General features: G+C 31.8%; 1 protein-coding gene across 1 annotated transcript in view; it reads left to right on the top strand.

Annotated features, from left to right (window-relative positions):
• LOC111086138 overlaps positions 1 to 17,866 on the top strand; it is a 56,074-nt gene that overhangs the window by 31,954 nt on the left and 6,254 nt on the right. The window contains exons 4-8 of the mRNA XM_022387778.1: positions 2,673 to 2,922; positions 6,095 to 6,278; positions 6,487 to 7,548; positions 9,256 to 9,426; positions 11,402 to 11,568. Coding sequence (XP_022243486.1) covers positions 2,673 to 2,922; positions 6,095 to 6,278; positions 6,487 to 7,548; positions 9,256 to 9,426; positions 11,402 to 11,568 — 1,834 coding nt within the window. The remainder of the gene's footprint in view (positions 1 to 2,672; positions 2,923 to 6,094; positions 6,279 to 6,486; positions 7,549 to 9,255; positions 9,427 to 11,401; positions 11,569 to 17,866) is intronic.

Below are 17,866 nucleotides of genomic sequence, written 5' to 3'. Positions count from 1 at the left end.
AAGTTAAAAGTTAAGTAATTAAGTTTAGTTTACGTTTTACGTTTAGTACGTAGTACTACTATAGTATATATATATAGTATAGTTATATATAGTAGTATATATATATATATATATATATATATATATGTTAAGAAAGAGAAGTACTTCTACCTTTTTGCAATTCAAAATAATTATGTTGCAATTAGTTTGAGGTTAAACCATTGATTGACTAGACTACAATTGAATATCAAATGTTTTTTTAGGTAAATGTTTATATTTTATTTTTGATTTCTTCCCATATGATATTACTAACTGTAGTTATTATCATCATTGTATAGTGCAATGAAATGTTTAAAATTATGAAATAAAAAAATTACCTATTTTTTAATTTTTTATTGAATAATTTTAACTCTTTAAACCCATATTTTTTTTTTTGCGTTCTGCCAGAGTTATTTTAATTATGTCCTAATAATTATCACCATATCTTAAGATTTCTGGTCTGTATATAAAAGGTGGATAATAACATGGTTTGGATTAGTTTTCAGCCAAAGAGAAATAAATGTTATCGGACACTGTCACTGATGAGTTTAAGGAGTTAAAAGATTTTTTTTGGTTATATTTGTAATTGTACATCTGTACCTTTTCAGATATAGTTTTTTTTCCCCCTGTTTTTAGTGTTTATTATTCATATTGACACACTTTGTTGGGCTGGGCAATATTATTGTGTAATCAGCAGAGATACTTTATCCTTCACAGACTCACATACTACACTAAGTCTCATAAACTGGGGCAAAGTTTGAGTTATATTAAAAATATTATTAAACCTTTAAGATATTCATTTTAAAACACAAATAACACAGAATTAACTCAAATATTAAAGTAAAACCTAAAAACAATTTACCCATCTATCTAACTAACACTTATCTAGGTGTAAAACAACACTAAGTGCTAGCAAGAAGAAAAGTGACATCAATGCTTTGAGCAGTTTGAAGCACTTAGTAGCAAGTACTGCACCAATTTTAAAATAACCATTGGGAGATAGTAGTTTAAAATGTATTGATTATAAACATGTAATCAATTAAGTACATGTCTTGTAAAGGTGTGTGCCAAGGCTTCTGTCAGGGGTTCCCAAATTAATTTTTTCTTTCTAGGAATTGACCCTAAAGAATTTGAAAGAAGGGTGTGTGTGAACAGTGCAATTAACTTAGTTTCTGATTTTACACAGAAATATAGTGTACATATAGAATTTAACAAGCTACAGAGACCAGAAGTTAAGATTTGTGAGTGCTTGTGGATCATGTGACAACAAAACTAAAGTTTAACAATTTGTTTTAAGGTGTCCTTTGAAATCAAGAAATTTAAAATTTAAATAATATAAAACTTTGAATTATAATGTACATTATAATGCTGGTTTCACTGACATACATTGACAACTAAGTTGTTTAATTATATTTTGAATGTAACTCAGTAAAACCTTGTAACATGCTCAGAAAAGGGTACCTGCAACCTTAGGGTGAAACAAGGCCTGCTCCACACCATGCTTACTCATGGACTATCACAAATAAAGCAGGTAGGGGATCCTTGTTCATCCTCCATGCCTAGTTTAACATCTAGTGCTGGCCTGCTTTTAAAAATTGGGTTTTCTAAGTCCACCATTGTACTTCCTTACAGTGATGTGCTTCTCTGGGTTCCCCAACATGCTTTTACATCCTTTTTTCTTCTAGTGGAACATGGGAGCTCTTGCCACTTACCAGTCCCTAACCACTGGGGTGGTGGAACATGAAGGTTGCCTCCTGAGTATGATTAATTCCACTCAGAGAGTAGGGTGGTGGTGTTCTGTCAATTGCAACTTCTGTACTGTTAGCCAGGCATGGCTGAGAGGTCAATATAATGAAAACAATAAATATATATAGATGTATAATGTTATGAGATTTAAGCTAAACATTAAGTTAATCTAAACATTTGTGTTTTTGTGTTATAATTTGTAGCCTAATTTCCTAATTTTTATGCTAGTTACGAGATCAGTCAAATCGACCCAACGCATACAGAGATACAGTAGTGGAAATAACATAAAGTATAAAGTTTTTTCTAAAAAAAATTTAATAATTATGTGGAGGTTATAAAGATTTTGCACGTGAAATTTGAAAATTTTCTGATGCATGAAAGTATTTTTAATCTTCAAATCAAAATTACTTTCCATGTTGGATAGTCAACATTCAAAAAGAAAAAAGGCATGAGAAAAACATACTTAAGAAATCTTAAAACTTAATAAAAAAAAATATTTTCCATATGAAAGTTGTAATGTTTACTGATAATATGCAAAATTTCATGAAGATATGCTTACTAATTTAAAAGTTATAGCATGAAAGCTATAACAAGTGTAAAATGGTTTAGGTCAGTCCCTGGGACTAAGCCCATGCTGAAAGAATAAAATATAATTGTTTATCTATTTAAGTTCAGTCTGATTTGGTAACATATTTGTGCTTCAGGTGATGTTGTGGCATGTTCTTGTTTTCCTGTAGAATGTGATTGTACTATGTAATGTAGTGACTGAAACGTTCATCAGTATGTTAAACCCTGTATTATGTGATGTGAATGATCAACATATTAATTCTGTAGTTTATTAGTTCTGAAATTCCAGTCAGTTGTAGATATATATAAGTAGATGAATACACTGTTTCATGTTTCACTAGGAATCTGGATTTTAACTGAAAAATTTATTGAAGACAGTCACAGTGCAGGAAGATGGCTTCCAGAGAAAGATTATGAATGGAATGAAGGCCTTGCCTATATTAGGAAAGGGTGTGAAAAAGTTGCCACTTGCTTATTATCTGCTCCACGACGTCATCGATTAGCAAGAGCATCTACAGGATATAAGGCTTTCCATGGGTGGAAAACTGCAGTTTTGTTAATTGAAAAGAAAAGGAGGGTTGTATATAAGAAGTAGGTTTTTAATTTGCAGTTTTGTACTGTTGTCAACCGTGTGGTTGATGTAACACAGTCTTCACAGTATAATCAAAATTGTATAGTTAGAAAAAAAAACTATACATGAATTCATGCTTTTCATGAATTCTCTGTTCACTTACAGATAAAAAAAATTGGGCAGTTTAGGTTTGTCCAGAATGTTGCCAAGTGTATAGAAGGTTTTGTTCTCAAATTATCACTAGAATGGAATTTTTGAGTCTGGAAACAGAGAAATCAGTGGTACCAGTTGGAATATTGGTCTTTTTACTTGATGAAAATCTGTTCATCATATAGAATACTTGTATGCCAGTAAATAAAAAAAAAAAGGCTGCCTTTCATTAGTTTGTTAACAAACTTTATCCTTTCATACAAGAGAAAAACAATAGTCTCTGAGAATATTGAGCATTTAGAGAGGAGGTCATTACTGTATAATAAAAATTTGAGATACTGAATACATATCTCATGCTATAGCAGTTTAAATTTATAAAATAAATAATGTTTAACTGATGCTAAAAGAGCATATCAAGATAATGATAGTTGATTATACATCGTACATTTTGTAATGTGAAAATACTGTAAATTGTGGTGTAGCACAGTAAGTTTTATTCAAAATGAATATATTTAGTGCATGGATAGACACTGATAAATATAAATATTTACCAGTAAACTGGAAACATTGTATAAGCTTCTACTTTTGTATAATTAATACTTAACCTTCAGTACTTGATGAAACTTCATAATCACTGAATTAAGGAATTGGCAGATTTTAAAATTTTCATACACTTTTTATTACTGCCTTTCATTAACTTGTTAGCATACTTTATCCCTTCACACGTTTCCTTAGAATACTGATCCTTTAGAGGGAAGGTCATCAGTGTAGCTAATGGTTTGATAAACTTTTATACTCGTGTAATCTGATTCGATTTCAGGCAATAGAGATAAAAAGCAGGTGTTGCATTTTGCCAAATAACAATAGAGGAAACACTGATTAATGAAATTTTACAGATAGAAAAATAAAATAACAGTTTCTCAAAATATTACAGCTACATGTAAGATTCAATATGTATATATATATATATATATATATATATAATGTCATATGTATGTTTTTATTATATTCAGGTTTATATACATGTTTGATTAGGTCACGTATACCTCTAAAACCATTTTAAATAGCTAAAGATGCAAGTTAAAACAATTGTTCAGTACAACCTAAATATTCAAATTATTTGCATAATTTGACCTTACTTAAATATCTGTTGATGTAGTTTGTTTTTCTCTGATTTAACACGTAAAACACCTGATTTTATAAAAAACAGTTGAGAGTTATTAATTACCTTTTGCTATGCTGTATTTATTGCTCAGAACCCCTTTGAATAGCCAAATTATGTGATCTTAGACCAGTTTTTTGGAGGTGTCTTGTGAATACAGATATTAAAATAATTACATGTGATCAGTATTTCTTCCCTCATGAACACAGGATCATCACGTTTTCTGAGAGTCAAGACATCAGGTTTCAAAGCCACTGGCATGCTAAGGCAGCTCACATTAACTGTATCACAAGTCCCATGTCCTGTTTGGACAGTTCCTCAGCCAAGGACACTAGTGTAATAACTGTCTGCATACAGCTCATTCTCTTTGCCATTGTATGGTATTATCATATTCCAAACAAGCTGTGGATGACTGATACATCATCACCATTGTCATTTCCAACACTTTAATTTTTACCTGCATAGAGTGACCAAAAATCTATCCACTTTTTTGACTCTGGTAATACTGAAGCCTTGAATTCACATTTAACCAGTTTCTTAGGGTTTTACTGGTTCAAAACACTTCACCCTTTGAATGCAATTGCCATTTCATTCAAAGCCAATTCCTTTTTTGGACCAAATGGTTGTGCATATTTGGTAAGTATCATGTCATTTATCATGAATAATCTGTCATGAGAAGAAGCACCTCTGGCAACTTGATTATTATTGTTTGCAAAGTGCAGGAAGCTCGAGATCAATTCAGAAGAAACCAGAAGTGTCAGTTAGCCAAAACGTGTCCCAGCAGTCCTTTATCTCAGGTTTATCGATTAAGCTCATTGAAAGGTGCAAAGCAGAGAATTATTTTATCTCTTGATGGTTCACAGGTACCTATTTACAAAATGGATTACGGCTACGGATAAACTCTGTAATGACTACATAGCACCTTCTAGGCATTAAATGCTCACCTGCTTCTTAAAATCAAATTTCCAGTAAAAATAGTAATTCTACGCCTGTATCGATGTTTTGTAACTCAAAGTTGTAGGAAAGTGGCTATCTTGAGCTCCTATAGGAATGAACAAAGAATATTTAGGAATCAACCACACGTATGGAAATTTTTTGTAGTTTCTTTAGATATTCTTTACATTTGTGAAAATGTCTGTTAAATTATACCCGTTTAAAAGCTACAGAAATTTTTTACGACATCGGGTAAGCTTGGTTAGGTTTAGCAAGTACAGTAGGTGACAGCAAATATTCTAATGACTAAACCCTTAATTTTTAATTATTAATTATTATTAAGTTTATCTTATTCAAACAATACATTCAAATAAAACAACATACTTACTGTGAAGTTTTATTCTCACTGAAATGTTTAACTCTGGTGATGAATAAAGGACCTACTCTTCTAGTATAATATAATATTCATGAATCTGTGAAACATTTTGCTTTTCTTAATGATAAACTGCCATTTGAATGTTAGTTTCAGTGCTCAGTTGCCTAAGGATTTTAAACAGATTCTTCGTTTTTCTCTGAATTAAAAATGTTCATTTCATATAATCTTTTACTTTTTAATAATATTTTTCTTTTAATTTTTTTTCCTAAATAAGTGCTTTCTAAATGCGATTTGTTCAATATTTTCTCTCAGTCACCAGTTTAAAGAAAAATATGTGGCAAAATTATATTATAGTTTTCGATTTGTGCTTCATATACCATAGTCTTTGAAATAGATTTATCCACATACAGTGATTATTAAACAAGAAAGTAACAGAACATGTGTTGCATGCTAAATACTTTGAATATTTGCTTCAGGGCTCAGATGTTTTATAGCTTTATTAAATACCATAGCTATAATAGAACTAACTAATTGGTCAAAGTGAATGTGTGAGAGTTTTGTTTGCTTTCAGTTTGTTGCAGTGTGGAGGAGCTACTTTGATTCCTGTCTCATTATCATGCCCTAATCTTCAGCTTTTAAAAAAAGAGGTTACACATGTCTTTGTTGATCCAGAACAGATTGTATCTGTTAAGTCTCTTCTCAAGCTGCAGATATTGTGTATTAGTCCAGATTACATAAGAAATTTCCTTTTGGTGGTAAGTGAAATTTGTTATAGTGTTTGTGTCATTATAATTTTTATTTCAATTGTTGCCTCGTGTCTTGATGTATCTGTAAGTAAATAAAATGATTTTCAACTTAATTGTTTTTGTTTTGTTTCCAATCGTTCTTGGATTGGAGTTTTTGAAAGTTAAAATTTTATTCCAGATTTACATGTTATTCTGAAATGGTATTTTATTGTTTTAGGATCCCCCTCCTGCAGTGGAGAAATTTCTTATCACTATGTATAAACCCACCAGCATTTTACTGCAAAAAGAAGGAGACAGTTGTGAGGGGAAAAAACAAGATACTGTGAAGTCTCCTATTTCTTCTTTTATTACTCAGGGAAATTTAATTCCTTTGTTGTCACCACTAAAGTCATCACATTTATCTGCTGATAACTATCAAAATAATGAAAAGTATCACATAATACTTCTAAAGAAATCAGCTAAATCTTTTAATGAAGCTAGTTTCGAATCAGTGACAAACCACAATTGTTTGAAAAAACGTAGTTATCCCTTTCTTGATTGTCAGAAAACTGAAAACAACAAAAAGAATAAACATAAAAGTTCTAATGATTACTCAGGTAGTGCATTGTGCAAACAAGTAAAGTCTGAGGATAGTACAACATTCTCAAAGTCGCGTGCAGTTGGGAAAACTTCTAAACCAGGAAATCAGAAAAAAGGTCTTCCTCTCTCCAAGAAAAGTCAAAAGTCTTTGTTAGGATACTTCACTTTACAGCAGCAGTCCAGTATTAGGAAAAGCCTCAATACCAGTTTCCAGTCACCAGTGTCAGAAGACAAAGATGATGATAAAAAGAATCATATTCCTTTAAATAATGTGAAAACATTACCTCCAGGATCTTCCAGCAAAATTCTAGATTATCCAAAATACGTTAAAACTAAACAGAATATTTCTTTAGGCTGTCTCCCTCAGGTAGAAAGCTGTGATAGTAAATATCCTTCAAAGTTTGACTCTATTAATATTCAGAATTTAGAAACAAGAAAAGATGTGATACAAGATTATGTGGCTGAAAATGTTAATTCTGAGAATCCTTGTAAAACGTCTTACTCTGTTAATGATGAAAAATTGACATATTACCGAAATCATCTCACCACTGCTCAAAGGGGTTCAATAGTGATTCCCCATAAAAGACCAATTAATAGTTTACCCAGATTGGGCCAGAAAGTTCCAATTACTCATTCTCCATCATTAGAGAGTTCCACCAGAGCACTGAAACCTAAGCTTGAAGATAAAGTTTTTAACAAAGTGAGTAGGTTTTTACATGTAGTTTCTTTCATTAAGAAATAATTGTTTATAAACTTTGGAGTAGGCTTTTTTAGATTAGGTCTTTATTTTATATTTGTTTTAATAGTAAGTTTACAGAATTGTATTTTGGAGTTGTCTAAGACTGAATTTAAAATTATAGGCTCTACAGGGTATTTTTGTGTTATTATTATCTAAACTTTTTTGTTTTAATTGTGAAGTGTAGATGTAATTGTTTAAAGATATTGATCATGGACATAGCTGTGTAAAGCTTTTACTGTAATGTGTATAGACACGTTGCATCTTTATACTACTTCTCCATTGTATGTATCTGTGCATATAAGTTTTTAACTCTCCAATAATTTTTGACAAAAACAACATGAAATTTTGTATAGAATATAAACAAAGAAAATTGTAGAAAAAGTCATGATGGAACTTCAAAAATGGGGAATAAAAGGGTTTTTGGAGGCTTTCTGTTATGACTGAATCAATTTTGTTGAATTGATATTAACATATAAGGAGCCAATCAGTCTTCTAGCAGTCAAAGGGGATTTGGGGAGGTCACATAATTGGATCCATGAGTTATCATGAAAATTATTATGGACAGGAATTAAAAGCTAAAAATGTGTGCCAGCTGCCTTACATAAATTGCAAAACTTTAATTTTTTCAGTAAAGATGGCTAAGGTTACAACATTTCACAAGTTTTCCATCTTAAAGTCTTATGAGGAAGTTAAAAGTTCTGAGGATTCTATATTTTGTGTATAAATATAAGGGGACCCTATTTTTTTCCAAGGAACAGTTTTGGGGTTTTCTCGGGATTGAATGTGTAGAGTTGTTTGAAAATTGATTAGAACATATAAATGATTATTAAAATGGTGTACAAAATATTTTGTATAGTTTTATCTTCTGTGAATTTTCACGGGTAAGTTACTAGTAAAACTAAATAATTCATACAGATGTGTGTAGACAATAAAACTGGGTGATTAATACAATTAAATCACTTGTATCACAAAAATAATCAACTACTTTTTTAATTAATCCAGTTAACAGAAAACGTTCCATAATGCAGTCCTTGAAACTAGAACATTGAGTCCATCATAAAAAAAAAACTGTCATAAGTGCATTAATCAAGAAAACATCATGAGAAATGTTTTCTGTTTTGAAGAGATTCTTTCAATTAAGTATGCAATTAATACATAAAGGGGGGGGGGGTACAAAACAAATGTCCTTATCAAGATAAAAAATACAAAGTTTTATAATTATTAAATGTTTTATGAAACTGTAAAATTATAGATAGCCTTCCAAGTTAAACCTGAAGCATAAACTAAGATGACGATAAATTTCCATGAAAAGTCAAAGTCATATGATACTTGTTTAAAACAACCAAATTACTATTAAATTGATCAATATTATTAAGCATCTTACAGTATTAACATTTGGTAATTGATTAATCAAGTTAAGCAACCAGCTCTATAAACTATATGGAATAGTTAAGTTTTTTTCTTGTAATTGATTGATCTTACTCTCTTTTTTTATTTTCTCATTATTCAAATGATTATTTTAAATTACACTTAATTTTATATTTGATAATTCAGGAGATTATTAATTTTTTTTTTTTTGTGACTACTTAGTAATGTTAAGGTTGCTGATAGTTTTATGTTGATATAATAATTGATCTTTAAAACGTTTCATCTTACAAATTATTTTAGGTCTCAAGTCTCTCTTGTAGTGAGTTATCGGGTAACTACACTGCTATATTTGAATCTTGTGTTGAGGAAAATGAGTTTGGGAAAGCTTTGAATTTTATGAAGTCTGTTGTGTCAAAAAAGAAGTATCCACAGTTGCAGAGCATAAGTGTGATTTTGTATAATATCTTACAGGTAATTATGTGTTTTATAGGGTGTAAATATTGAATTATTTTGTTGCTATCTGATAGATACCTGAATTGTCAGGATGAAAAATGTACTTATTTTTTTATTGTGACCTTTTGAATATGGGAACTTGTGTCATAAAACTAAGTGCGTATTATTGAATCATATTAAAAAGAATGTGCATCAGGTGAAGAGTTTACACATATGTAATTGAGCACTCACGTGTATGAAATAATCTTATTCAATAGTATGCATATTTTGCAAACAATAATGCTTTCAGAAAGACGGACTGCTTCCCTTGAGATTCATTGTTATGGTTTTAGGAGTCTTACTCACTGCCCTCTAATTCATTAGATTTGACTTTCTTTTATTACTGTAAGGCATCTTTACCTATATAATTAATATGAACTTTTGATCAGAGCATACTAATTATTTAGCTAACAAATAAAAATCATACAGTAATGGGCATAGCTAATTAGAAATACTACTCTTACATTGTTACTTCTAAAGATTAGAATGCATTGTTTCAGCAGTTGGATACCCTGGATGTAAATGATATAAACCCAGTAATATCTTGCAAGGTTCAGCCAGCTTAGGAGATTATTCGAACAATACAAAATAGTCTCTGTGATAAAAATTTATAAATTAAATACATTAATCAGTGATAGTAACATTAAAGAAAAAATAGAGTACACCTTATTTATAAACACTAGTTGTTAGCTTCAACTATTCTTTTTGATTTAATGTTTGCTGAACAACTTAACATCATTATAACTATGTATAAGCAAAACTGTATACTTCCCAGCATTGTTTTGTGACCAAAGAAAACCCATTAAATGGCTACAATAGTGGATCATGAGTGTAAATTACTATGATATATTACTGTTTAGCTGTAGAGTTGAATATTAGAACAGTACTGAGTACAGCAAACAAAAACTGATGTTTATGAAAGTATGAAATAATAAGTTAAATGAATACCTAAGTTGTACAAAGAATAGCTAGAATGTTGCTATGGTAATTAAAATATAATCATGCTAAAGATAATTCAAAGAAAAATAATATATTTAACTATAAGGTGGATCTAATCACAACTAACCTGATTTTAATCTCTATTACTTGAATAGTAAAATGCTCAGAGTGGGCAACAGGAAGTAACAAATAAAGTTAGGTCTTAAGTAACAGCTGAAAACTAAACATGATAATATTCAAGAAAACTTAGTAATAATAATAATAAGACTTAGAAAAAGAAGCAACAGCAATGGATAATATAGCAATGATATGATGTTATAGTGTATGGGGAATTGTTTTGTAGCCTGTATTAACTATATGGAATAAGAGCTTAAACTAACAGGAGATAAAACTAATAATGGTTCTTATACAATAGTGGTTTTTAAGACATTGAAGCTAAACATGAAAGTTTTGAAAAGGTTATGATATTCTGTAAAACATTTAAACTTATAATTGGTACCAAAAATATTGTTGAATGTCCCAAAAAATTTAATGTATTTGGGGTTTAAAATGTGGTAGGAGAAACCTCATTAAGAGGGCCACATTAGTTCAATAGTATCATCATATTAAAGAAATTACATCTACCATAATATTGTATATATTACCACAGAAATAGCCAACTGTATCATATCAACATTTGTATGATGTGGGGCAGATCAAAATGAAATATACACACACACACACACACACCATTAAACCTAGGATGGGTACTTAACAAATAGAAAAAATTTGACGGACATAACACAAACCTCAATTATTGTTTTTTTAACTCTGGGAGATAGTCTAAAATTTTGTTTCATTGTCTATTTAAAACAAATCGATATTTCTTTTTTTTTAGACAAATAAAGAATCTTTCACTAATAGTTCTTAAAAGTTTTTTCATCATAACTTTGGGTGTTCAGATTAAAACACTTGTATATGTAGTAGCATACTAAAGATTTGTATGTTGGATTTTGAAATAATCTGTTATAAATAGGTAACCACAGAAAGAAAGATTGCAATTTTGGCATATCAGATGTTGTCAGAACTTCTTTTTCTTCATCCTCCTGTCACTGACACAATGTCTTCCTATTACCTTAAAGCTTTCTCTCTGAAAGATCATCAAGAGGAATCACCATGGAGACTGTTATATGCAATTGTGAGGTTAGTTTCTTAAATTTCTAATGGAGTTGATAAGGAAAAGTTTTAACTGGAGGCTAAAAGTAATGTAGAATAACATAAAACTTGGCTATTTGTGTATATTACTAGAAATACTCCTTAATTGGGATTATTATGATCTTTGTCATCTTAAAGTAGCAAAGACAGAGCAGCTGAATAAAAGCTTAATTCTGATATCTTAAATTCAACTTAAAGTAAGATGATCTTAGCCTAAGAACTAACAAAATATTAATTAGCAAGTTCAAATTGGGTAGTCTTACCTCTTAAATAATGTCTTGTTGATTTGCATTCATATAGTCAGTAAAACATGCGATTCAAATATTCTGACTGCTTTTTATGCATTGCAGAGCATGCATCACTTTCATGTAATTCTTCACTCTCCCAACTTCCACATGATTTATTGTGCATGCATCATGGGATCTTAAATAAGCTCTACTTTTCAACTATAATTCAGATTTTTTTGTTGTCAGTCATGCTTTTCATCATTTTTTTTCAGCAAGTTCATTTTATTTCTGAAGCTAATACTTCAATTAAAGCTTAATTCTTCTAATGCTCTTGTTAATGATAGAAACTTTTCTGCCTCTTTTGAAGCTTTATTTTAGCAGTTCTGTTGTGCAGGAAGGCCCTGTAGCGGCATTGTCAGCCCTTATTAGCCAGTGTGTTTGGGCCATTAATGCAGAGTCTTTTGTGATGGGTATCTTTGGCCAGAATTATGTTATTCTGGATGCCAATTTAATAGGTTACCACTCTCTTTGTTTTGTTTTCATGAACAACAAGTTATTTTGCACAGGTTTTTTCAACTTTGTCTGAAGAGCAAGATGCAACTTCTGCTGAACTTTGTTTTCCCAAGTATGTAACATTTTACATCTTGAACCTATTTATGTTACATCTGAGAGGGTTTAATGTTTGGTTATTTTTTTGAATTTCTGTTTCCTCCTCTTCCTGACCATCGAGTTATGGTTGATGCATCTAGAAATAAAGGTAATTTACAAAAAAAAACATTTGCCACATATTTCTCACTTCTTTGGTCTGCTCAGTTGTTATTTTAAAGTTTAGACTCCCCAGATTTTTTGATTTTTTTTTAGGTAAGTGTCCACATGGTCTTCCACAGTGTAGCTTACACCAGCTTTGGTCATTACTTATGCTTATTTTACAACTTTCTTTCTTAGCTCACTTATTAGCTGTCAGCTATTCTCTTTCCCCAGCTTCTTTTTTTTTCAGGAGCTTTACATGTTTCTTTTTCCACAACACTTACTGACACATTACTTCAGGTCATAATCCTACTTTTGACAATCAGTTAATCAGAGCCATCCTTGTGCATTACCTGCTTCTTCTTCTAGTATTACCAGTCTTCTGCTTGGAATTCTTCTCAGTAATTTTGCTCCTTTCAAGTTTCATAGCATAGAAGCAAATTGGATGGGCCTTTTTGACCCACACATTTATTTTTTCCTTTCTATGCATATCCTCTTTGCAATATTTTTGGGAGCCATATAATATCCTTTCTTTATCTGTGGAACCTTTGGATTCATCAATTCTCCAATTCAATTTTTCTACCCATTTTTATCAGCTCTTACATACAATTACATTTGTATTAAAATTTTGGATCAGGACATTTTAAATATTTAACAAGTTTCCAAGGTATTTATTGTTGTCTTTTCATACTGCCAAAGAAATCAGGAAATTGTAGACTGGTATTACATCTTTCCTGTCTCTAATTATCTGGAAATTCCAAGTATCCAGATGAAAACTGTAAGAGTATTATGAAAGATTTTGTAAGATTTTTGGATGATGAAAGGTGACATTTATTTACAAGACACAAGTCATCAGTCTTCTCAACATTTTTTTTAGTTTTTACCATTGGGGAGCTGTTTATCAATTCACTGCACTCCATTTCAGTCTGGTTTCAGCATCTTATGTCTTCACATGTGTAGGCAAAGTATTTGATTGTCTTCTACACACACACACACACACACACACACACACAATCAATTTTCATCAGTATATTGACAATAAGATTATTCTCTTTCAGTTGTCAATTCAGTCATTGACTCATACTAATTTAATTAACCATCCAATTAGCTTTCTTTCTGAGATGGATTATCCAATAGCCTAATTCTCAATTTGTTCTTACTCAATATTTGGCTCTGAGATTTTGGATGTAAACTTTTCAAGGAGTTATTTACCTGTCTCCTTTGGCTTTACAATCCATGGCATCTTGGGTGTGCCTCTCTCTTTCCTTTCTTCCATCTACCAGAATATATTCTCTGATTTGATGATGATGGCTTCTGTCAATAAGTTTTCTCTTGGGTTGTGCTCACATGAGACATCTTCAATGGGATCTTGCAGTTCAGTGAAGTCTATCCTCAGACCCGTTGTCTCAGAGGTTTTCCCTTTCTCCTGATTACTTGTAAATGTGGCTCAATCAAGAGAGTTTACCACTATAAGTTCCCCTTTTTTCTTTCCACCTTTACCAGATATTGATCTTTTCATACATATTTCTCAAGGGCTGAATTGCTGTATTTGAGTAACTTTGTCCTTCAGACTTGTTTTTCTCCCCAAGGATCCCTTTCTCACATCAATCATTATAAGCTTTAGGCACATCAACATGGGTTAAAAAGTTTCTACCCATGTTATACCACCACTGTGTTTTACTTCACACAGACAACTCTACTGATGGTGTATATCACCAGTTAGGTGGAACTAAATCTCTGTCCAAAGCTTCCCTACCATAGGTTTTAGCTGGGAGAGGGAGTAACCATTGCTTTACCCCTGTTGTGTTACCCTGATCAACCCAGATTCTCATTCCAAAGAATGAGGGGCTGTTTGTTTATACATTATGATGAATCTTACTCCATCCATGTTATAATAAATTGGCTTCTGCAGCTTGTCTGTATTTTCTGTCAAGATAAACCTGACACCTTCAGTATGAATTTTGAGTTACATCTCATGAAATTTGCCATTTGGTAATGTCTTCAGCTTCCTGGTCTCAGTGCCCTTTAGAGCACATATGAGCTTACATATGGATGAATTTAGATACTTTTATTCAAATTTATCTTCATCACATTGCTGTCTCTTCAGCTTCAGGATTCATTTTGCTGCATGTGGTCACTCCCCAAGTCAAATGGAATCCATAGCAAGCGAGTTATTTTCTTTTCTGTCCAACCCCACTGTTACACATTTCTAGGACATCTGGGATTGTTGGATGTTAATATATATATAGCAATTATAAAAATAAAATAATATAGTCTCTTCACTTACGAAATTGTTTGTTTACTTAGATTTGTCAGTCAGGACTCTCGCATGTTCATTAACCTCTGCATTTGTCCTTGATGCATTTCTATCCCCTGCACCATGGCTTCATAAGAGGGTATTGTCTTTTGCAAATGAACAAAGAGTGCATGGTATCAAATCATGAGTGGAAATTCATTCCTGGTGAGATTTCTGTGGGGAAAAGATAATAATATATATAACTTATTGTTGTCTTTATTGTAAAGATATGCACTTAAGGAACATCTACACTAGTCCAAAGCTGTGTAGTCATGTGAAAGAGGGAAGGGTATTTTCATTTATTTTTTTTTATTTGTGACACGTGGCTAAAATGAAACAATCGTATGTACAGCATGTATGTGGTTTCACTTCATCTGGTCATCATGAAAAATTTGTCTTTCCATGGATGGGTATCATTGAATGTCTTTTCAGCCTCAAGATCTCTAAATATCTGTAGTCTTGGAAATTAGAAGGTTAGCAGTACCCATAATGATGATGTCATCTGATGACTAATGATGCCTCAGCATGTACCTTCCTACCTCTACATGTCCTTGCCTGGCATTAGCGGGCCTTCAAGCAAACCTGTAAAATCTGTTTTTCAGGAGCTTAACCTTTCAAACCTGTGTAAGTGCTCAAAGAGCCTGTAATAGCCCATAACGGTCTTTTTTTTTTAACATTTCTGCATGTAACAAAATACATATTTACAGAAATGGAATTGTTTGCTCTTCATTCAAAATGTAAAATTCAGTTCAACAAAAGAATCTGCAAGTGGCTGCTTCAGAGACATCATGGATGGGAGCTTAAGGAATGTGTTCTTTAAAGCATATTCTCAGTTACAAGGTGAAAATAATAACCCATAATTGTTTTGTAGATGAAGGAACAATAACTGGGTTTGAAATATATATATTTGGTTCTATCAATTGTTATATAACTCATTAATAAAAGAGATTTTGCTACGAATAGCCTGTATTTATGTCAGTTTCATTCTGTACTTTGTAAAATGCAGTCTTTATTTTAAAGGATGACAGCAGTAGTCATTGTTGGAGGCCTGTATTAGAACTACCTGAAATGGGATGCCAGTTCACATTATCTTTCTTAGCTTTAACCATGTTGGGGATCATCTGTATTTTTTTGTCTCATTTGATGTTCTCAAGTTGCTGAGTTCCACTCTTAGAATAGCTTATGTCTTTATTTAGTTCTTCCTGAGTATCTATTACTTTAGTCAGTTTCATAACTCATTTGCCTTTTTAGCTATGGATGAAGAGGAAATACAGCCCTTGGAGTATGTTCATTAATAATACTTGACTGAGTTGCCACCATCTATGTTCCCATTGTTGGCTTTACAGGTACATTAAACCATTACCACCCTCACTTACTCCCTTTTTGAACAAAAAGAAAGGCATCAAAGGCAAAGGTTTCTCTGCTGAGAAAAATGCCTTTTTTTTTCTAAGTTTTCATAGGTTCAGTCCCTATAATGCTGGTCTGTTTTACTTATTCTCCTAAAAATCCATATTGTACTCTAGATCAGTGGTTCCCAAACTTTAACATCCCATGAACCCTTTTTATAAAAATGCCAAATATTGCAAACCCCATCCTAAAAATAAATATTTTCCACGTATTTTCTCCCTTATCTGGGTATAAATTATAAAAAAACATTGATTTTGGAAATATAAAATTTGCTCTTTTTTTTTATGACACTTTTATTACACAATATTTATTATTATGATATCATTTATCATTACGTTATTAATTTTATTACATTATGAAAACAACATTCTTCCAAGATTTCACTTTCATAAGTTGTATTACTTTGATTAATCCTAAACATGTTATTCATCTTAATTTTAAAAACAACACTAGCAGTCTATTTGATTTTAAAAACAGCAAAAAATACCCTCCTCACCTTTCAATTTCTCATGTGGAGTCTTGAAGTTATAATCTACTCAGTGTGATGGATGTGCTTGCTTTGACTTGCTTAGCTCTTGGAAGTCTAAAACCACTGAAGAAAGATAGTCTCGGGTCTGGTTCTGCATTGAGTCTGCTTCTGTATTTGGTTTTCTTACGTAAGTGTGTTGTTGAAAATGGTAACAAAACTGTAGTAGCTTTTTCTGCCAGCAGAAGGTACTCATTTCTTAAACTTAGTCAGAAGTGCACAAGGATTTTGCCTCTTGAGAGCCATCTAACTTCAGTATAGGTCAACAGACAATTGTTTACATTACCTGTTTCTTCACAAAGTGCCTGAACTATTTTATAATTTGTTAGCTGTGATTTTAAGAAATTCACTATTTTCACTGCATTGTCCAGCACTTACATCAGTCCCTCGGGCATGCATTTTGCCACAAGAGCTTGTCTATGGATATTGCAATGAGTCCAAGAAATGTTTGATTCAACTGTTTTTGCTGGAGCTACAAATCCCTATCATTCATTTGGCCCCATTAATGCAGATGCCAAGGGAATGAAACCAGTCTATTTCAGTTTCTTGGCATTAGCCAGATTGGAAGATATCTTGTATATTCTTTCAATCAATTGATTCATACAACTGTATAGCATAATATGGACAATTTTTCACACACTGTTTAATTGTGGTCTCTACATTACTTGACATGTCATTAATTCTCCATGATGAAGTATTATTGGATAAAGGTACCATGTCGATCTTTTTTTTGCAACCTTTTCTCCAAACATGCACTGAACTACATTTTATACATGGATCAGTCAAGCTCTCTGCTATGGTATGATCTTCTGAAACTTTTTGCTACATGGTAGCTCACTCGATACAATGCATCAAGTGCATTTTAGTTTTCAGTACTTTCTTTGGATACAAAACTGGTAATGTTACTTTTTCACATGATTAACTTTGCTTCAAAAAATCAGACTTGTCGAGTTGTGTGCAGTGCCTAGTTTCTAAGTGGTGCTGAAGTAGAGAAAGTTTGAGGCCGCTGCTTGCTAGGACATGGCTACAAATTACATACCGTGGCTTTGGGCACACTTGATCACTAATACACATAAAGCCATA

This window comes from Limulus polyphemus, unplaced genomic scaffold (genome assembly GCF_000517525.1).
Source record: "Limulus polyphemus unplaced genomic scaffold, Limulus_polyphemus-2.1.2 Scaffold875, whole genome shotgun sequence".
Classification (NCBI taxonomy): Eukaryota; Metazoa; Arthropoda; class Merostomata; order Xiphosura; family Limulidae; genus Limulus; species Limulus polyphemus.
Note: the sequence above shows the minus strand (reverse complement) of the source record. Positions and strands in the feature narration are given on the sequence as shown.